The sequence below is a fragment of the Lissotriton vulgaris genome, chromosome 6 (genome assembly GCF_964263255.1).
Source record: "Lissotriton vulgaris chromosome 6, aLisVul1.2, whole genome shotgun sequence".
Classification (NCBI taxonomy): Eukaryota; Metazoa; Chordata; class Amphibia; order Caudata; family Salamandridae; genus Lissotriton; species Lissotriton vulgaris.
Window position 1 is genome coordinate 435,796,765 of NC_141694.1, and position 22,649 is coordinate 435,819,413.

General features: G+C 48.6%; 1 protein-coding gene across 1 annotated transcript in view; it reads left to right on the forward strand.

Annotated features, from left to right (window-relative positions):
- BAG2 (BAG cochaperone 2) overlaps positions 1–22,649 on the forward strand; it is a 104,536-nt gene that overhangs the window by 38,889 nt on the left and 42,998 nt on the right. The window contains exon 2 of the mRNA XM_086925218.1: positions 16,578–16,687. Coding sequence (XP_086781344.1) covers positions 16,578–16,687 — 110 coding nt within the window. The remainder of the gene's footprint in view (positions 1–16,577; positions 16,688–22,649) is intronic.

Here is a 22,649-nt window from a genome sequence, read left to right on the forward strand (position 1 = left end):
AAGCTGCAGTGGCACACGGGCCAAAAGTTGTAATAACTCCTCTGAACACCAAATATTGCCATATTTAACTACTAAATAAGCAGTCACAAATGCAGTTACCTTGCAGGGATTAGGGTAATGATTTCACTGGTGCAACAGATGCAGTGACACTGGGGCCCAAAGCTCTAGGAACCCCTCTAAACTCTAAATATTGCAATATTTTACTACTAAACAGGTAGTCATATGTGCCTCAATTCAGGAAGGACCTCAAGACCTGGCTCTTCCACTGAACAGAAAACCCCCTCCACCCCACAGCGCCTTGATACCCTTACGGGTGAGTAGTCACAGTCTACAAAACCCTGATTGATTGAATGTTTGACCAATGGGCTCTTATCGGCGTTTCCTACCTCGGGATACCTGGGAAGGCTTGCAGCTGAAGACCTTCCAGGCTCTCCATGAAGCATTTCACCTTCATGAGACCCATTTCTACAGATATCTGCAGCTTAGCCATGCATTGGCATTGTATCACCCACAGTTGCAGGACGCGTCAGAGTTTAGCCCTCTTGAGGCCTGCAACCTGTCAGCGCCATTAGGCCGGGGTGGCATATCACTGGTATACCGATCTCTGGTCATTAATTCTCTGGAATCCTTTGGAGCCCCTTGGGCTAATTGGGAGGGTTGGGTTGGTACACTGGATGATAACGATTGAAGAGATGCCAGGATGGCTCTATGGGAGTTGGTTATCCTCTCTCGTCGATACCTTATTCAATTGAAATACCTATACGCTTCCTACTTTACCCCACTGTGCCAGTGGGGAAGGGGCACATCTTCCACCACCACATGTCCTAGGTGCACACATTCTGATAGTGACTTTCTTCACATGTTGTGGTCCTGTCCGATTATTTCAAAGTATTGGTCCTCCATATTTTCTACACTATCTGACATTCTATAGAGGCCTGTTGATTGTCTCCCCCTCCCCACCCCGCCCCCCCTTATTGAACTGCTGGGCGTTCTGGAGGATGTGAGGGTACTTTGAGGGAGCACACACTGGTCGCATTGGTACTGTGGTGGCTAAGAGAGATATTTCTCACCAATGGTGAGTCTCCTCGCTATTATGGAATTGTGCTCTATGATGGACTGTTGTTCTAAAGTGGAGGAGCCCATCTATAAAGCCTGTGGTTGTCCCCGCAAACACAAGAAAATTTGGGGGAGGTGATGGACATGCTACAACATGATCGGCAAATGACATGTTGACGCTCCATACTTTTACTGTCTGTTGTCACTGTCGTAGACATACTATGCTTTGTACTGTGCGCTGTTTACTACCCTTGTTTCAAAAGAATAAAAACATTTAATTCTAGTCCTCTTATAATGGTCCTCGCATACCATTGGATAACTGGGCCTCAATGTATCCAGCTACCTTGAGGGATGGCCCAAAGACAAGTGGCCTGACTACTGCCCAAAAAAAGAAATTGAAGACATCCGAAGATGGCGCCCTCTCTATATAACATAACATGTGTATTTGAAAAGCGCACGTTCACCACTAAGGGTATCTTGGCGCTGAATAACAGATGTTTGTTGTTACCCAACTGAATGGTAATCATTTTATCGTCCTCAAATGGATGAAAGGCTGAGTGGACCCGCTGGGATTTGAACCTGTGACCATGAGGTTGAACACAGGCCCCTGCAGTAGACGCATTAGTCCACTGAGCCACCAGACTCAGCTCATGGTTAGTGTGGATCAATGTACTTAAAATTAATGTACTGCCCAAAACAACGTATCTCAGTGTAACCCTACTCCCATCCCTTCAACGGATATTAAACTCCTTGCAAAAAAGCTCTGAGCCTTTAGTTTGGGTGTGTGTGTGTGAGGGACGGGGCTTTGTGTGAAAAAAACATGTATTTCAAACAATCTTCTCATGCTGCTGAGAGACAGGGACAGACTGGCCTGGCCTAACCTTTTAGAATAATACTGGGCAGAGCACTTATGCTATATATCAGAATGGGTGACTCAGGAAAATGAAATGCCCTGGTTTTCTATGGATCGCGCTGTAGCATGCTGACCACTTTAGGATTTAGCATAGCTCAGCACCCCAGGACCACCCAAAAACTGCATGTATTGCTACACCCACTAAAATGGAGCTTAACATCTGGAACAAGTGGCACCTAGAAGAGACCGTACAGCATTTCTCTCTGTCAAAACATTGATTGCGAGAAACTCCAACTTTGCAGCGGGAGGTACAGCAGGAGCATTCACAGAGTGGGAGCAGGGTGAATGCAGAGGGGCAGATTTACAATAACGGGCGCATCCCTGCATATCAGCAGGGATGCACCAGTTATTTTGCGTCACGGTAGAACTCTCTTGTGCCACCATGGATGCTCCGCATTTACAATGTAGCGCACCATGGGGCAAGAATAGACAGATGCGTGACGCATCGGCTGCCGTAAAGGTTACTCATTGCTGAAGTTGCGTCGCAAACGCGACACAGCTCCAGCAAGGCTCGGGGTGCCCCTATGCCTAACATGCTGCGTCAATCTTTAATCCTGCTTCAAGCAGGTGCAGGGTTTTGACGCAGCATGGCCGTAAAAGTGACTGAGTGAAATCTTGTAGATTTCACTCAGCCTCTTTTAGGAGGCGTTCCTGTGCCGGAATGCCCACATGTGGCGCAGGGCTTTACAATGTGACGCATCTCCCTAGATGCGCCACGTTGTAAATACCCCGCAGCATGGCGCTGGCTTTGCGCTGCCGCTGTGTCACAAAAGTGATGCAACGGCAGCACAAATGTGGCGTACGGGGCTTGTAAATCTGCCTCAGAGTTTTTAGCAACCTGTTCCAGGGAGGGTGTAAGAAATTGGGTTATTAGTTGAGAGGGATGAGAGCCCCTCAAGAAATAAACACAATCTCACCAAAGTCACTAATAAACCTGTGCTTAACCCTGTTATAGCTAGGCACAAAGAAGTCAGGCTTAACTTAGCGTGTAAAATATCTATGCAGCATACAAACATTAAAAAAGTAATCCCAAAACAATTTAGAAAACATTTTACTTTTGAAAAATAAATAAAATGAAACCAAAATGACAGAAAAACAATAAGTAGAATCGAGTTAATAATTTTAAAAAATAATTTAGCTGAAAATAGCTCCAAAAAGTTCAAAACGCCTCTTGCGGTTTTCTGTTTGTGCTGAACTGGAGTAAAGTTGCATGTTCAGGCCAACTACAATGCCATGCAGGTGGAATACAGGGGCAAGGTTCATCCCGCTAAGTCCATGTGAGGAGCTGTAGGTGGAGGTTTGCGTTGGTGGGGGCCGCTACGAGGTCATTTACGGCATGCGCAGACAGTAGCTGTTGTGGCGCAAAGTGCTAGTCATCACCGGAGGTTTCACAGTGGCAACATACAAAGATGGCCCCTCGACCAGCATTTATTTCTAAATTAGGCAGACAGTAGTTTCCCATGGTAGCAGAGGTAATGTCCTCCTCCACTCTAAGGGATGAAGCACTATCAGCAGCAGACTATATTGCCCCAGAGTAATGAATATTTCCTTGTGTAATCAGGGCATTACCTCCTCGTTCCAGTCAATATATGGTGAGGATGTCCTAAGCACGGAACTTCAACTACAGGCAGGTTGAGAAAGAAACACAAACAAGCATTTGCAATGCAATAGGTCTCGCATTAGGAAAGTTTGAGCTATTGGTATTGTAAATGACAATTTTTTTATTTATGTTTTGTTTTTGAAAATAGCGAAATTAATAGCTTTGTCATTTACAATGCCAATAGTTATAACTTTCGCAAATGTGACATCTATAGCATTTGTAATGCAATATGTGTTGTATTTACGTGGCCTACATGTATTGATATTACAAATAACAATGGCTTTTAATTTTTTTCAATAATTAATACTTAATTAAAAGTTATTGTAATTTATAATGGCAATAGCTTAAAGCTTTGTAAACAACTTTTGTGAAGATTATGTTCAGTGTATTTTATTGTGACAAAAATCCAAGAACAGAAGTGAAATATTAACATCTTTTGTTACATTTGTAATAAAGCTTGAAACATTGAGAGAACATATTTGAACCAGGTGTTGTTGAATGGTTGCACAGATTGATGCTGTGGTGGCGCTGAGTGATGTTGTGATGGCGAACGAGTAATGCTGTGGCGCTCAGTGATGCTGTGGTAGCGCATAGTGATGTTGTGGTGCCCCCGAGTGATGCTGTGGAGGTGCGGAGTGATGCTGTATGCTATGCTATGTTTTGTTTTGCTATCCTACGTTTTGTTTTATTATGCTATGCTATGTTTTGCTATCCTATGCTTTAAATTGTTATGCTATGCTGTGTTTTGTTATGCTATGCTATGTTTTGTTATGCTATGTTTTTTTGTGTTTTATGATGCTATGCTTTGTTTTGCTATGCTATGTTTTGTTATGCTATGCTATGCTATGTTTTGTTTGGTATGCTATGTTTTGCTATGCTATTATATGTTTTGTTTTGCTATGCTATGTTTTGTTGCGTTTTGTTAAGCTATGCTATGTTTTGTTGTGTTTTGCTATGTTTTGTTATGCTATGTGTTGTGTTTTGTTATGCTAAGTTTTGTTATGTTAGGCTATGTGTTGGTATGCTATGTTATGTTTTGTTTTGCTATCCTATGCTTTGTTATGCTGTGCTATGTTTTGTTTTGCTATGCTATATTTTGTTATGCCATGCTAAGCTTTGTTTTGTTATGCTATGTTGTGTTTTGTTATGCTATGCTATTTTTTTCTATGCTTTGCAATGTTATGTTTTGTTATGTATGAAAGAAACAGGTTAGTATTAGATTCCTTACCTTAGAATATCCCCAGGCGTCAGACTGGATCCGGAAAATTTTGCGTAGCAGTACCCCTGCGCGTCGTTAGGCGTGGTCTGCGGCTCCGCGTCCGTCGTCGGCGTCGTTGGCGCCGGGATGATGTCGGAGTACTTAGACGCTTCCCTCGCGTGCTGACGTCACTTCTTTTTTACGCGCCAGCAAGCGCAGGTCCGGAGAAAGTGGTACCCTTTAGTCATTTTTTGACTAAACTTTTTCGATCCTTTTTGGATCCGTTTCGAGTCATACGACTCCATCGGTAACGGTAGGGATGTCTGGGTTCAAGCCCTGTGCCGACTGCAGCCGACTGATTTCGGTTACCGACCCCCATCGCGGGTGCCTACATTGCCTGGGGCCCGACCATGATGACAAGTTGTGCCCCGACTGTCGGGCCTTGACGTCAAAGGCTAGGCGGGAGCGGTCCCGTAAGCGCCTCGAGCGCGGGGCCGGAGTCATCACAGCTCGGCAAGTCAGCACCACTCGTCGGGCTCCAAGTCCTCAGGTAAGAGGCACAAGAAGTCGAAGAGGTGTCATCGCTCTTCTGACTCCCCCCGATGCTCGTGCGATGCGGCCAAGGGTTCGGGTGACACCGCCCACGTGTCTCCGCCGCAGGCGTCGCGGCCTGCTCCATACCCGCCGGTCCATGGGCAGAACGCGACGCCGGAAGAGATCGAAGCATTCCTCATGGCCATGAGGTCGCTCTCCCCTCCGTCTGGTTCCGCGGCGCCTTCGGGCCAAGCGGCCCCGACTGGGAGTCCAAGCGGGCCGGGTGCTTCGACCCCGGCGTTGTCGGGTGCTTCGGCGACTTCGGTACCGGCGCCGCAAGGCACCGCTGGATCCAACATCCGGGTTGCCGCTGGTCGACCTTACGACCCCGCTGGCGTCGGCCCCTAGGGTGTCATCCCCTGCGGCGTCCCCGCACGACTCCGTCCCTGGTCCACCCCTCGCTCCATATCCGGCGTCGGAGCGGCGTCGCTCAACGCCGCATTCGGCGATGGCCGAAGAGGAATTATTCGAGGATCGGGGTCCATCCTTTACCCTGAATTTCAGGACATGGACGACGAGGGAGACTGGGACGGATCTGAGGACCCTCTGGCACGTGAGTGCCAGTCTGATCAGACTGGACACAGGAACTAGGGGAAGCCAGTGGCCTGGATACCTCCCCAGACATAGGTTTAGTCTCCCCTCCTACCGTGGCTACGGAGGAGGGGAGATTGCGATACAGACATAATAGTAACCCGACCTCCGCCTTTCCCCCAGGTTTGAAATACTTCACCGCACCATAGGGACGGCCCAGACACGGACTAACAAATAGTGAAAGGTACGTCCTGCAGTGGTTTGGTAGGAGGTTACCGCTGAGCGAGTTCTGAACGCCAACTGTAAATTACAACTTGATTTTAATTACTTTGTAGATGACAGCTTCAAAGACGCACAAACCCTCATAGGATAACCACAGCTACAAACAAGGTACTATGGGATTCATATGTGGTACACTACTGGCAGTATAAAATAAGGAGGCCTTAGTCAATCACACTTACACACTGTTACCTTTCTTTTATACATGCACAGACAGAAAATGACAAAGCCCTGAAGAGAACCCATAACTACTGTTTGGAGTTCGAAACGCGTCGGCATGAAAGGAGATGCAATTCATGACCATTGAAAGTTTTATACTCATGTCATTTTGTGCACTGTGATATCTCCTGCTAATGTGATTTTGTCTGATACTGTTCTTAAGAATTTGTCCATTATTGGTCCTTGAGGCTTGTAAAGTTTAACTTGCCTATTTATGAACAGTCTGGAATTGGTACAGTTGTTTTGTATGTTTCACTGTATGTTTCACTTTGTGATTTTTTTCCATTTGGTTAAATGTTGAATTTCAGTTGATGTTTTTACATGTTACACGTGCAGTGTTATTTCTCTGTCATGAGATGTTCTGATTTTTTCTAAAAAAGAATTGAAAACAAAGGTAAATAAAAAACCTAACATATCTAATCCAAGTTGATGTGTTGCCTATAACCAAGGGCTAATGGAATAAGTGGGGCGGCAATTTTTTGTGTCAAAGTAATATCCAGAGCGGCGGCGGGCGTGGTTACCATTGCGGTGGTAACAGGGGACAACGGAGTGGCCAATCCACATCTACCCCCGCAGCATCCGCCTCAAAGCCTTCCTAGTCTGAGCTTTCAGGCCCATTTGACGCCAGTGGAGGGCAGGGTTCGCCATCACCTCCTCCACTGGTGCTCCATCACATTGGACAGGTGGGTGCTGCAAATCGTCCGAAGGGTCTACTCTCTCCCCTTCGAGGCAACCCCTCCAGCCATGCCACCGCAGTACCACTGCGTGTCGGCAGATCACTTGCAACTTCTGCAAGAGGAAGTTACGGCCCTCTTGGCCAAGGGGGCCATGGAGCACGTTCCTGGGCCAGAAGTAGGGTGTGGTTGTTACTCCCACTACTTTCTGGTTCCCAAGAAGGGCAAAGGGGGCCTAGACCCTATCTTGGACCTACGGAACGTCAACGGCTTCCTCCGGAAGGAGAAGTTCAAGATGCTGACTTTGGCTCAGGTCTTAGCTGCCCTAGACCCGGAAGACTGGATGGTAGCGTTGGACTTGCAGGAAGCCTATTTTCACATTCCCGTCCTGCCGGCCCACCGGTGCTACCTGCGGTTCACGGTAGGCCACTAGCATTTTCCTTTTACCGTGCTCCCCTTCGGCCTTACCAGCGCCCCTCGGGTGTTCACGAAAGTGATGGCGGTGGTCGCAGCTCATCTGCGCTGGTTAGGGGTTTCAGTCTTCCCCTACCTCGACGACTGGTTGTTGAAGGCGGGCTCGCCCCAGACAGTCGTCAGCCACCTCCAGACTACGGCCGACCTCCTGCATCTGCTGGGGTTCTCTATCAATGTGCCGAAGTCGCACCTGTGTCCCTCTCAGAAGCTTCCTTTCATCGGAGCGGTTCTAGACTCTGCGCAGTTTCGTGTTTATCCTCCTGAACAGCGGGTTCGGGATATTCAGGCTCTGATGCCGATCTTTCAGCCGTTATCCCGAGTCTCGGTCAAGTTGCCGCTGCGGCTGATGGCCTCCTGCATCCTTCTGGTGCATCACGTCAGGTGGCGGATGCGGGCTCTGCAGTGGGACCTGAAGTTTCAGTGGGCCCAGCATCAGGGCAACTTGTCCGGCCATGTCTTGATCTCGGAGGGCACTGCGAGACAGTTACAGTGGTGGCTCGCGGACCGCGATTGGTTCAGCGGCAGATCCCTCTCTCTACCCCAACCGGAGCACGTAGTTGTGACGGATGCGTCCATCCAGGGCTGGATGGGCCACATGGGAGAGGCGGAGATCAGAGGCCTCTGGTCTCCGGCGGAGTCCCGGCTCCACATCAACCTTCTGGAGATGCGGGCGATCCGGTTTGCACTGAAGGCATTCCTCCCCTCTGCCCGGGGGAGTGTAGTGCAGGTGTTCACGAACAACACCACTGCCATGTGATACTCCAAAAAACAGGGCGGGTGGGGTCGTGGACCCTATGCCAGGAGGCTCTGCGCCTCTGGCAGTGGCTGGAACATCAGGGCGTGACCCTGGTGGTTCAACACCTGGCAGGTTCCCTTAACGCAAGGGCAGACGAACTCAGCCGTCGGTGCATGATGGATCACAAATGGCGTCTGAACTCGAACGTGGCGCAAGGTCTCTGTCAGCAGTGGGGAGAGCCTTGGTTAGATCTATTTGCCACCGAAGAGAACGCGCAATGTCATCAGTTCTGCGCGTTAGAATTTCCAAGGCGGCACACGCTCAGAGACGCTTTTCATCATGAGTGGAGTTGCGGTCTGTTGTATGCCTTTCCGCCTATATCACTTCTGCCCAGAGTGCTGAAGAAGATCAGACGCGACCGGGCCCAAGTCATCCTTGTGGCTCCGGACTGGGCGCGAAGATACTGGTATCCTGAGCTACTCAGCATGTCAGTCGATCCCCTGATTCGCCTGCCTCTTCAGGAGGACCTTCTGTCGCAGCAGCAGGGGACGGTCCTCCACCCGAACCTCTCCAGTATCCACCTCCATGCGTGGAGATTGAGTTGCGACAGTTGAGGCCATTTGACTTGCCTCCTGAAGTCTGTGATGTTATTCTGGCAGCCAGGCATCCCTCCACAAATCGGTATACGCCTGCAGGTGGAACAAATTTGTGGCATGGTGCACAGCAAAGGCTGTGGATCCACTCTCTGCCCCTCTTTCTGAGGTTCTCCTCTTTCTTCTTTCTCTTGCCCATCAGGGCTCTGCTCTGGGCACTATCAAGGGCTACCTCTCAGCAATTTCCACCTTCTTAAGGCTCCCTGATCAGCCCTCTTTGTTCAAGTCCCCATTTGTATATAGGTTCTTGAAGGGCATCACTCATATGTTCCCCCCTGTGCCTTTCGTGATGCCTCAGTGGGAATTGAACCTTGTTTTGACTTATCTGATGTGCGCTCCCTTTGAGCCACTTCATAACTGTCCTCTTCGTCTTCTTACCCTTAAGACTGCATTCCTGGTTGCCATCACCTCTGCCAGGGGAGTGAGTGAGCTCCAGGCCCTTTCTTCACAACCTCCTTTTCTTTCTGTCCATCCGGACAAAGTTGTGCTGCGGACCCGACCCTCTTTCCTGCCCAAGGTAGCCATAGCCTTCCACATCGGGCAGTCCACCACCATGCCCACCTTCTTACCGCCTCCGCATCCCTCGAAAGAGGAAGAGAGGCTCCACCGTCTGGACCCAAAACGTGCGCTCTCATTCTATCTGGATCGCACACGCCAGTTCCGGGTGGATGACCAACTCTTTGTTGGTTACGTATGCACTAAGAAGGGACGGGCGGTGCACAAACGGACCATTTCCCGATGGGTCGTCTTGTGCATCAAGGCTTGTTATTCACTGGCTAAAAAGGAGCCTCCTGTGGGGCTACGTGCCCATTCCACTTGGGCCACAGCGGCTACTACTGCAATGGGTCGGGGAGTCCCCTTGCAGGACATCTGTCAGGCAGCTACGTGGGCCTCGCTGCACACGTTCGCAAGACACTACTGCCTGGACAGCCAAGTCCGGAGAGATGGCTTTTTCGGCCGTTCCGTTCTCCCGGACTTTCTGGTGTGATCATTGGTTCGCAGGCCCACCACCTGGGTTGGTATTGCGGAGGTATCTATTCTAAGGTAAGGAATCTAATACTAACCTGTTTCTTTCAGATGCACAAGTTACTTACCTTCGGTAACAATATATCTGTAAGAAACAGTAGTTAGTATTAGATTCCTTACCGCCATACCCATCTTCCCCATTCTGCGAACCGATATCTAGGGTTAATTTATTTATTTATTTATTTATTTATTGACATTTGTAGAGCGCGGCGAATACCCGTGGGCGTCTCGGCGCTAGTTAAGGGATGGATCAGCAACTGGGTAAAGAAGATATACAAGGCTATTGGTCAAATAACCACGTCTTTAGCTGTTTGCGGAATGTGAACAGGGAGGGACTTGCTCGGATATGTGCAGGAAGGGTGTTCCAGAGTCTAGGGGCGGCAACCAGGAAACGCCTGTCGCCCCAGGTGACTGTTCTAGTGCAAGGCACAGCCAAGAAGTTCTTAATAGAGGAACGAAGAGATCGGGTTGGGACATGATGGAGAAGATTCTGTTTGAGAAAGTGGGGAGCTTGATTATTGAGTGACTTGTAAACAATACACAGCGATTTGAATTTAATACGGCTGCGTATCGGGAGCCAATGGAGATCCCTAATGATGTTTGTAACTGGTGCGAACTTGGGGATCCCAGCCAGCATTCGTGCGGCTGCATTTTGGATTGACTGCATCTTATTTGTCACTCGGACTTGGGCATTTAAGAATAGAGCATTACAATAGTCCAAGGAGGACAGGACTAGTGAGCTGACCAGTGTTTTCCCGGCCGTGTTCGGTAGGAAAGGTAGTATTTTCCTAATCATTCTCAATTTCATATGAGCTGAAGCCGCAGTTGAAAGGTCATCCCCTTTCAGGGCCCTAGTGTTGGATTTTATCATGGCTCTGCGTTTCGGGCGTGGAAAAGCTGTGGATAAGAACTGACGTAAGCACAAGAGGGCAGCGTCTAAGTACTCCGACGACATCATCCCGGCGCCAACGACGCCGACGACGGACGCAGTGCCGCAGACGATGCCTACCGACGTGCAGGGGTACTGCTACGCAAAATTTTCTGGATCCAGTCCGACGCCTGGGGATATTCTAAGGTAAGGAATCTAATACTAACTACTGTTTCTTACAGCTATATCGTTACCGATGGTAAGTAACTTGTGCTGCAATGCTATGTTTTGTTATGTATGCTATGTTTTGTTGTGTTTTGTTATACTATGCTATGTTTTGTTGTGTTTTGCTATATTTTGTTATGCTATGTTTTGTTATGCTATGCTTTGTTTTGTTATGTTATGCTATGCTATGTTTTGTTATGTTATGCTATGTTTTGTTCTGCTATATTGTGTTGTATTTTGTCATGCTATGCTATGTTTTGTTATACTATGCTATGTTTTGTTTTGCTATGCTTTGTTATGTTATGCTATGCTTTGTTTTGCTATGTTTTGTTATGCTATGCTATGTTTTGTTGTGTTTTGTTATGCTATGCTTTGTTGTGTTTTGCTATGTTTTGTTTTGTTATGCTATGTTTTGTTTTGCTATCTTATGCTTTGTTTTGTTATGCTATGCTATGTTTTGCTATCCTCTGCTTTTTTTGTTATGCTGTACTATGCTGTGTTTTGTTAGGCTATGCTATGTTTAGTTATGCTATGCTATGCTGGTGAGGGTGTGTGTGTGAGGGGGTGTGAGGGTGACAGTCTGTGAGGGTGAGGGTGTGTGAGGGTGTTTGAGGGTGAGGGTGTGTGAGGGTGAGAGAGTGTGAGGGTGAGGGGTGAGGGTGTGTGAGTGAGGCGGTGTGAGGGTGAGGGTGTGTGAGTGAGGCGGTGTGAGGGTGAGGGTGTGTGAGGATGAGAGTGTGAGGGTGTGTGGGTGAGTGAGGTTGTGTGAGGGTGAGAGGGTGTGAGGGTGAGTGAGGGTGTGTGAGGGTGTGTGAGGGTGTGAGGGTGAGGGAGTCTGAGGGGATCTGAGGGTGAGTCAGAGGGTGAGGGTGTGTGAGGGTGAGGGTGTGTGAGAGTGAGGGGTGTGAGGAGGTGTGAGGGTGTGTGAGGGGGAGGGTGTGGGGTTGTGAGGGTGAGGGTTTGTGAGGGTGAGGGGTGTGAGGGTGTGAGGGAGGGTGAGGGTGATGGGGTGAGGGGGTGTGAGGGGGTGTGAGGGTGAGAGGGTGTGTGAGGGGGTGTGTGAGGGTGAGGATGAGGGTGAGGGGGTGTGAGGTTGAGAGGGTGTGAGGGCGAGAGGGTGTGAGGGTGAGAGTGAGAGAGTGTGTGAGGGTGAGAAGGTGTGTGAGGGTGAAAATTTGTGTGAGGGTGACAAGGTGTGTGAGGGTGAGATGTGTGTGAGGGTGAGGGGTGGGTGGGGTGGGGTGAGGGGGTGTGAGGGTGAGAGGGTGTGTGAGGGTGAGGGTGTGTGAGGGGGAGGGTGTGGGGTTGTGAGGGTGAGGGTTTGTGACGGTGAGGGGTGTGAGGGAGGGTGAGGGTGATGGGGTGAGGGGTGTGATGGGGTGTGAGGGGGTGTGAGGGTGAGAGGGTGTGTGAGGGGGTGTGTGAGGGTGAGGATGAGGGTGAGGGTGTGTGAGGTTGAGAGGGTGTGAGGGTGAGAGGGTGTGAGGGTGAGAGAGTGTGTGAGGGTGAGAAGGTGTGTGAGGGTGAGAATTTGTGTGAGGGTGACAAGGTGTGTGAGGGTGAGAAGGTGTGTGAGTGTGAGGGGTGGGTGGGGTGGGGTGAGGGTGAGGGGTGTGTGAGGGTGAGGGGGTGTGTGAGGGTGAGAGGGTGGGTGAGAGGGTGGGTGAGGGTGTGTGAGGGTGGGGGTGTGTGAGGGGGTGTGAGGGCAAGGGTGAGGGAGTGTGAGAGTGAGGGGTGTGGGAGGGTGAGGGGTGTGGGAGGGTGAGGGGTGTGGGAGGGTGAGGGTGTGTGAGTGTGTGAGGGTGAGGGGGTGTGAGGGTGAGGGGTGTTTGAGGGTAAGGGTGGGTGAGGGGGTGTGAGGGTGTGAAGGTGAGGGGATGTGAGGGTGAGGGGATGGGTGGGTGAGGGTGTGTGAAGGTGTGTGAGGGTGAGGATGAGGGGGTGAGAGGATGAGGGGGTGTGAGAGTCAGGGGTGTGAGAGTGAGGGGTGTGAGAGTGAGGGGGTGTGAGGGTGAGGAGGTGTGTGAGGATGAGGAGGTGTGTGAGGGTGAGGTGTATGAGGGAGAGGAGGTGTGTGAGGGAGAGGAGGTGTGTGAGGGTGTGTGGGGGTGTGAGGATGAGTGAGGGTGAATGAGGGTTGTGAGGTTGTGAGGGTGAGGGTGAGTGAGGGTGTATGAGGATGTGTGAGGGTGAGGGTGTGTGAGGGTGAGGGGTCTGAGGGGTGGGTGGGTGAGGGTGTGTGAGGGTGAGGGAGTGTGAGGGTGAGGGGTGGGTGGGTGTGACGACGAGGGTGAGGGTGTGTGAGGGTGAGGGTGAGGGTGTTTGAGGGTGAGGGGGGGTGAGGGGGTGTGAGAGTTTGGGAAGCGGGGGTGTGAGGGTGTGTGTGATGGTGTGAGGGGGTGTGAGGGTGAGGGTGGGTGAGGGTGGATGAGAGGGTGTGTGAGGGTGAGAGGGTGTGTGAGGGTGAAAGAGGGTGAGAGGGTGGGTGAGAGTGGGAGTGAGGGTGTGTGTGAGGTGGAAGGGGTGTGAGGGTGAGGGGGTGTGAGGGTGAGGGGATGTGAGGGGTGGGAGGGTGTGTGAGGGTGAGGATGAGGGGGTGTGAGGGTGAGGGGGTGTGAGGGTGAGGGGGGTGTGAGGGTGAGAGGGTGTGTGAGGGTGAAAGAGGGTGGGTGAGAGTGGGAGTGAGGGTGTGTGTGAGGTGGAGGGGGTGTGAGGGTGAGGGGGTGTGAGGGTGAGGGGATGTGAGGGGTGGGAGGGTGTGTGAGGGTGAGGATGAGGGGGTGTGAGGGTGAGGGGGTGTGAGGGTGAGGGGGTGTGTGAGGGTGAGGAGGTGTGTGAGGGTCAGGAGGTGTGAGGGTGAGGGGGTGTGAGGGTGAGGGTGTGGGGGTGTGTGAGGGGGTGAGGGGGGTGGGGGGTGTGAGGGGGTGAGGGTGAGTGAGGGTGAGTGAGGGTGAATGAGGGTTAGAGGGTTGTGAGGGGGTGAGGGTGTGTGGGGGTGTGTGGGGGTGAGAGGGTGAGTGAGGGTTAGAGGGTTGTGAGGGTGAGGGGGTGAGGGTTGTGAGTGTGAGGGTGAGTGAGGGTGAGGGTGGGTGAGAGGGTGTGAGGGTGAGGAGGTGTGAGGGTGACGGTTCAAAGTAAACGGTGGCAGGGCAGACATCATAAGACAGAGAAGAGAGAGGATGTGAGGGTGAGGGGATGTGAGGGTGAGGGGTGAGGGGGGATGAGAGGGTGTGTGAGGGTGAGGGTGTGTGAGGATGAGGGAGTATGAGGATGAGGGTGTGTGAGAGTGAGGGGGTGTGGGAGTGAGGGGTTTGGGAGTGAGGGAGTGTGAGAGTGAGGGGGTGTGAGGGTGAGGAGGTGTGTGAGGGTGAGGAGGTGTGTGAGGGTGAGGTGGGTGAGGGTGTGTGGGGGGGTGAGGGGGAGTGAGGGTTGTGAGGGTGAGGGGGTGAGGGTGAGTGAGGGTGTGTGAGGGTGAGGGATGGTGTGTGAGGGTGTGTGAGGATGTGTGAGGGTGAGGGTGTGTGAGGGTGAGGGGGTCTGACGGGTGTGAGGGTGATGGGGTGTGAGGGTGATGGTGGGTGAGGGGGTGTGAGGGTGAGGGGGTGTGAGGGTGAGGGTGTGAGGGTGAGGGGTTGTGAGGGTGTGTGAGGGTTACGGAAGGGGTGTGTGAGAGTGTGTCTGAGGGTGAAAGAGGGTGAGAGTGTGAGTGAGGGGGTGTGAGGATGAGGGTGAAGGGGTGTGAGAGGGTGAGGGGATGTCAACGTGAGGGGATGTGAGGGTGAGGGGATGTGAGGGTGAGGGGTGAGAGGGTGGGTGAGGGGTGAGAGGGTGTGTGAGGGTGAGAGGGTGTGTGAGGGTGAGAGGGTGTGTGAGGGTGAGGATGAGGGTGTGTGAGGGTGATGGGGTGTGTGAGGGTGAGGAGGTGTGTGAGGGTGAGGGGGTGTGTGAGGGTGAGGGGGTGTGTGAGGGTGAGGGTGAGTGTGAGGGTGAGGGGGTGTGTGAGGGTGAGGGTGAGTGAGGGTTAGAGGGTTGTGAGGGTGAGGGGGTGAGGGGGTGAGGGTAGGAGGGTAGGAGGGTAGGAGGGTGAGGGTGTGTGGGGTGTGAGGGTGAGTGAGGGTGAGGGGGGTGAGGGTTGTGAGGGTGGGTGAGGGTGTGAGGGTGAGTGAGGGTGTGTGAGGGTGAGAGGGTGTGAGGGTGAGGAGGTGTGAGGGTGAGGGTTCAAAGTAAACGGTGGCAGGGCAGACATCATAAGACAGAGAGAAGAGACTGCGTGGTGACTGAGTTGGTAAGTTTCAGAATCAGGAGGGGCAGAGTCAGCACAGTCTGCGAGGGATCAACGTGTCTAGAGGCAAATCATGGCGGATGTAGCATTGCAGCTAGCAAGTCGAGTGTTTTCAAGCTGAGTGTCCCTAGAGAGATGGCATCACAGCAACAGCATTTGAGAAGCAAGGCTACTGTAAACAAGCACCGTAGGCTTTCACTTTCGTCCAGAAAAAAAAACGAGAAAGGTACAGAATCAAGAAGAGCAGAGTCAGCACAGTCTGCGAGGGATCAACGTGTCTAGAGGCAAAGCATAGCGGATGTAGCATTGCAGCTAGCAAGTCGAGTGTTTTCAAGCTGAGTGCCCCTAGAGAGATGGCAACAGAGCTACAGCATTTGAGGAGCAAGGCTACTCTAAACAAGCATGGCAGGCTTTCACTTCCGTCCAGGAAAAAAAACGAGAAAGGTGCAGAGAACGCCTAACAAAACAAGGCTTCCCTGCTAAATGGATGCAAAAAAAACCAAGCTCTCGCCATTGCTGTGGCGGGGGGGAGCGGGAGCTCATTCTTTTGAAGTCTGATGGGGGCGGGGAGCAACTTGGGAGAAGATTCCTTTGAAGTCTGATGCCGAGGCTCAGACAAATGGTGGTGTGCGAGCAGCTTCCTTTGAAATCTGATGCCGAGGCCGATGGTGTTTCATGTGCACGCGCCTGCCTCACACGCCTGCCTCAAATGAACTGTACGCGATCCGCAGGTTAGGTAGACTTTTCGGGCTGCTTACTATAATCTCGCCTATTCAATCCCTAACGGGATAGAATAGTCAAGACCTAAAAAGGGACACCTGGTTGAAATATTGCAGTACCTCATAACACTTAAATACAAAAGAAAAACATCAATTGCCGAGTTAGACCAGCACAAGAGAACCAAAATCAGAAGTTTGCTACCCATCCGCAAAGTGTAATGTGACATAAATGTTTGAGGAGGCCAGGTGTGCGCATTGTAAAATGTTCTTGAGGAAAGTATCTCTAGGAATGCAAGTTAATCCTATGTACTAGCGCTTACTTCAGCTATTACTCAAACACAATTGGAATTTTGCCCTTATAAATACCTGACTTTGCACCATTACCTTCTAGAATCAGTCTCAAAGACATTGAATCTAACTCTTATTTGTTTTTGTTTTTTTAATTGGTAACTTGAACTAGTTTTAGGTATAAATGTATGCTACATGAGATATGTTTTTTAATACATGCTTGAATTACATCACTTTCTCAGGGTTGAAGCTTTGCGAGAAGCAGCGTCCGCGATGGAACAAGAAAAAGAAATGCTGGTAGAGATGATAAACAGTGTGCAAAACTGTCAAGACATGCGTAAAATTAGTGATGGTAAGTGGTTCCTAGTGATATTAGTGAAAAACATGTGATAAATTGTTACTTACTTTGGTACCTATCCATATAAAGATCTCTGGAAGTCCCTCCAAACATGAAACATGAGTTTGATTGAAATATAGTGACATTTGTATTTTTAAATGTGTTTCTTTTTGCTTGATGTCATACTTGGAAACAAATACATTAGATTTTCTAGTATTTAAAAAAAATCTTTATTTAAAGATGAGAACAAACGAGTAATTAACCTTATTATTGCATACCATTTGACATCCGAGGCATAGAAATGAGTGGCCATACAAAACATGTCCACAATTTTCGGGGGTCAGAGAGCTCTCCCAGGTACCTCTCCTCCGCCAACGCCCACTCAGTGATGTCTTTCATCCAAGCTAGAGCTCCCTCGCCGAGATCCAATCATGAATCGCTGTACATCTCTTCCCCAATACCAGCCTCAAGGCTGAAAACTTTAATGGCGTCTTTCGCTTCTTTTGCTTCGGCAGGATTCCTGAGGCACACTGTTTCACTGTAGGAACAAGGTTCACACGTGTCACTCACCTAAAGGTCGCAATAATCTCGTCCCAGTAGTCCTGCACCACTGCACTCCAAAAACATGTGCAAAAAGATGGTGCTATCTTCCCTCGCTTTCGGCAGCCTGGGGGCCTTTGTGGAAATATTTTATATAGCTTTATCGTGGTCAGGTAAGTTTGACTAAGTATAAGAAAGTGTGATATTTTGAACCTCGGATTGCTAGTGATCATTTGAACTAATGAACATGCGACGTCCACTCCTTATCTAACAAGCATTTGGAATGCAATAGGTCTCGCATTTGTGAAAGTTTGAGCTATTGGCCTTGTAAATGACAATGCCTTTTATTTATGTGATTTGAAAACCTGCAAGCGGTGTGAAAACACCCAGTTTGTACTTATAGTCGTTGCTTACGAGAAGCAAGGCTGGCAGTAACTGCGCCTCTTTTACTGCCAGCCTTGCTTCTGGTAAGCAAGGACTAGAAGTACAAAGTGCATGATCACGCACCGCTTGCAGGTTTTCAAAACACATAAATAAAAGGCATTGCCATTTACAATTCCAAAAGCTCAAACTCCTACAAATATGAGATGTATTACTTGTTTCTACTTTTAGTCTTTCACTTTATCTTGCATTTTTGCTTGTTGAGCTTGTGTAATTATTTTACTGAGGATGCATCAACAAGCATTATGTAATGTACATTATGGCATCCTAAGGGATGTTATTTGTAACTGATATTCTGGCTAGAATAGTCAGTATTGTACATATTTTGTTTTATCTTCAGCCCTGAAGAGTCAGAGAGTAATATACTTTAACGAAACACGTTTCGGCTGGCGCTGTGTAGTTCGAGTATTAAAAAAGAATTAACAACAACAGACATCAACTACCCTTTCTTGTCTGAAGAAATGTACTAATGGACATAATATATGTTTAAATTGGCTGTGTGTGCACGGGTTGTGTTCATAACTGAGGATGGGGAAGTTGGTGGATGTAAGAATGAGTAGGTGAATGGGTGCAAGTGAGTATTAGAGTGCATCTATGATGACATATTGAATGCCTGAACTTACTTGTGACTTAAAGGTGCTTTCGTTTATAAGACTTATTGGCACTGGCAGTGCTTGTTTTGGTTCTTCTGAGGTTAGAGTTTGGGTTTAATTTGGGCTGCTATAGACACTGATGCAGGTAAGGGCACAGTGTGGTTACCAATAAATCAGGCACAAAATAAACCACATCAAGCAGGGTTAGTGTGGGCTGATTATAAGGGTGAAGGCAAAGGGGGAGGAGGGGCTGAGGGGGAGGGGAAATACTGGACTCTGTATGGAAGCAAAGGGGAAGGAGTAGTAAAGAGAACAAGAATCAAAATAAAGTGAGTTTTATTTTTTACTGAGGGTTACGCTGCACAATGTTCCGTTGCACCTGCAGCTTTTTAAAATGGTGCGTGAATCAACGTAAGTGCTTTGTGTCGTTTTGCAGAAGCGATTGTGTAAAATATTATTAACTGAAAAGACTTGGTGAAAGAGGAGAATGTCAGGAACAGAGAACAGGAGACCGGAGTGGATGGAACAGACCAGAGTATTTAAAGGGGGAAGAGATTAAAGGATATGGTGCGAAAAAAGAAGTAAAGGTATAAAAAGAAGGAAACTCTCGTAGAGCACACTAAATATATAGAAAAGTAACAAAGAACGTGAGGATGTGGAAGAGCAAAAATGTAGAGAGAGAAATTGAGACATCAGAAAAGCTAAAGAAAAGTATTTAAAGGGAACAAGAAAACATGTGCTGAAGAGTTGTGTTTGTATGAAAGCAGGGCCGTCAAAGACATTCATCTTTCTGAGCCAATTAATGAAGTATGTTGAGTTGGGTAGTAGTAGTAGTATATGAAATTACAGCGCTTAGAAACATAGGTCATACATAATGTGCTGCATGACTCACACAGCATGTATGGCAGGCAGGAGGGAACCTGGGGAGCAAGAAACAAATGCCTAAGAGGTGGAAGATGAGAGGGTCATGGTTGAAGGCCACTGTGAAGAAGAGGGTGAGGAAGAGGAAAGTTTGATCTTGACCCCTCATTGTGCCCAGCACCTTGGAGGCCCTTGCCGTGAACCCAATTTTCGCCTGGCTCGGGTTCCTCGCACTTCTTGTGTGCACACATCTGGTGGTGAAAGTGGGCAGTCATGTGGCATTAATGGCCCGCTCAGCCCCTTTGCAACCAAGCATTAACATCCCACAATTAGCAATAAATGTAATAGCTCCCCACCCAGGAAATAGGTGCTGAAAGTGGTGCACCAGCGCCCTTTAACATCCCTAAAGACTTTAGACTTCTCAGCTCGCCAATGGACTGGAGGCCATCTTCAGGGGCCTGTTTAACAAAGGATGAGGCTGAGGGGGCTTCCTGCTTGAAACCTGCTACACCACAAAATGTAGTCCTGGTCTATGTCCGAGCAGCTGTTTAAATAAGCAGCGAAAGTTAAGAACAAGCAGCCCCCCAGCCACACACACCCTAACACAAAGCCGCATCACTGTCACTAACCTGTTCAACGGTGCTGGTTGGGAAGGGAGCGGCGCACACCACCGGCTACAAACATCCAACAGCCCGGCCCATCTACAAATAGCAACAAAGCCCTCACTCATCCCAGTGCACCTCACATGGAGCTCTGGATCGGCCTCACGTTACAGGGACAGAGTGTGAGCAAACATAGGCAGCGTGAGGGGAGGAGAGCAGTGTGCCCGAGCCGGCCGGAGCCGTGAATGTGCACATCACATGTCCGGTCGCATGCACACGCGTGAGGGGAGGAAAGCAGTGTGCCCGAGCCGGCCGGAGCCGTTAACGTGCACATCGCCTGTCCGGGCGCGTGCACTGCTCCTGTCCCCTTCCGAGCAGAAACTGACGACAATAGAGCCTGCCCAAGCGAGCAGCGCGTGCGCTGCGTCGTTAGGCGAGACCTAAAAATGGCTCCTTCAGATCCTCCTCCCACTTTGATTGAACAGTCTTTCAGGCAGTGCTTGAAATGGAAAAATAGAAATTGCAGGTACTCTACTAGAGTACCTGCTTGTGCCGGTACTTTCCATTTAAAAGTTTTACATTCCTCTTGAGAAGTGCTGGTACTCTCCATCTCAAAACAAAAAAGTGCTGGTACTGAGTACCATCCCATTTAAAGCACTGCTTTCAGGGTACTATAGAGTCTAAATATCATGTGGTGACCGCCATCTACAGCCCCAGCATCGTTTCTACTGGAACCGATGCCCGATATGCATTTGGGAACTGAGTTTCAAGCATATTTAGTTAGATGTTTAGAAATTGATTTCACAAAAGCAAGTGTTCTTAACTTCCTGCTTGCCCAGATGAATTGATGGAGAGAGGCTAAATTATTAGCCTGAAAGTGGCAGAGAAGTCCATAGTGTCTGGCCACAGGTGGCAGGAAGTAGTATACTTCGGGCTCAAGAGATTTGCCATTTGTTGAGCAGCGTGTCACAAATGTCTTAATCTGAATTAATTTCAGTTTCTGCAGGGCTGGTGCTCTTTGACACTTCTGAGCAGCAGTGATCCTTGGATGAATGCTTTGAAGATGCAAATTGTAAAGTATTACACAGTAGGCCCCACCAGCGTCCAGAAGGAAATTCTTTTTGGAGACAATTTTGTAAAATGTTGAATCCTTGCCACAGGTAGTGCCCTACAACGTATTAAAAGAAAATCATCTAGGGAAATACACTGGGACACCAGGTAGACAACTTTATTTTTTAAAGCCTTACGTAGCATTATTCTAAAAAATATGTTGAACAACGCAGCACATAATGTAATTACATTATGTAATATGCAAATGCATGTTAAAGCATGTCATAAAGTGACACATAGTGTCCCCAAAGTTTCAGGTTATCTACAGTTTTTTTGTTTACTGATAAAATCTAATAGTAGGTAAACCCGTATTTCAGCATTTCCTAAACAAATTTCACTCTATCCCATACATTTTCCAACCTTAGTCTGAAGGACACTAATCCACTTAGTTTGAGTCTTATTGAACCATTAAGTTGGCATTTCCACAGAAAAAGATTTGGTAATTCTATGTGCGTTGTGGAAGTAAAACAAACAGTATCGCTAACAGTCAAGGGATCTCCATTCCAGCTGGCTTTGACTAGGATGTTGTACACCTGATATTCCCACAGTCATATCCTTGAGGGTGTAAGTTATCTGAGACATAGTGTACCGGTATAATTATTTAGGCTTTAAGCCATCAGCCGACTAGACAAGCATGCCCTTGACGTATATAAATCCTTCTGATATTTTCTCTACAGATTATCCCTAGGTTCTCAACTTGCATGACATTTAAAACCAGGAAGAATTTTTCCCATTCGAAGAGGCTCTTGTAGCTGGCAATCTGTGGCCACCGTTTCTCAGTTCATAGGATCTTACTGCTCGTTTAAAACACATTTTGTCTGGCAGTTTGCATTACCACTTTGCCTTTCAATGGCATTGCAAGAGTTCCTTAATGACCAATGCATGCAACAAAAATGTGCTTTCTGTCCCCCAGTAGGATAATAACAATTGGGGTCCACAAGGTCCATCACACACGTAGCCCCTTTGCAATTCCATCTTGCTGCCCTAATGACAGCTACGCCCATTTGTTCTCTCTTCTTCATTCGAGTTATCATTAATGAGAATGGTTCACTCTTGGAGACAGATACTTGTTTTAGAAAAAAAATAATCTGTTATTTGTTAAATACAAAGGGGCATATTATCAAGGGATTTATCTCTGCTTTTTTGGCTTTAAAAGCCAAGAAAGCGGAGATAAAATTATCTCCCTATCAGCAACAGGGTGCTAACACGCAAATTCGCATGTTAGCACCCTTTTTCTCTACGCTTCCCCTTGCATCTCTAATGAGATGCAAAGGGGGTGTTCCAGAGAAAAATAATAGGAGACATGTTTTTAAGCGACATTTCTCCTATTATCAAGGATATCTCTAACCCTGTTAGTGATAAAAAAAAGCACCGCTAACCGCTGTTAGCGCTGCTTTTTTTACACCTGGTATTTTCCTGACTTAGCCATGATATCCTATGGATGGTGGATATCATGGCTAAGTTTGTGAGCCCCTATCATCAAGCTAACGCCAAACTTCGAGAGATTATCGTTTGTTTTCCAGCGGTAATCTCTCTTTTGGCAGTTAGCGTGAGGATTTTTATCACTTCTGAGATAAACGTTGCCAATAGCAAGTTTTCTCAGCGATAATTTCCGGCGATGCTTTGCGATAAAAAATTCATTGCAAAGCCTAGTTAGCGATAAATATCGCTACTCGTTGGTAATATTCCCCATACTTTTTTAAACCTCATGCGCTGAGTTGGTTCCATAAATAGTGGACACTATCTCTCTCTGTGACATCATGCACTAGCCTAAATAGTGCTAGATTGTGTTACAGGGACTGGTATTTCGATTGAAATATGTTTATTTAT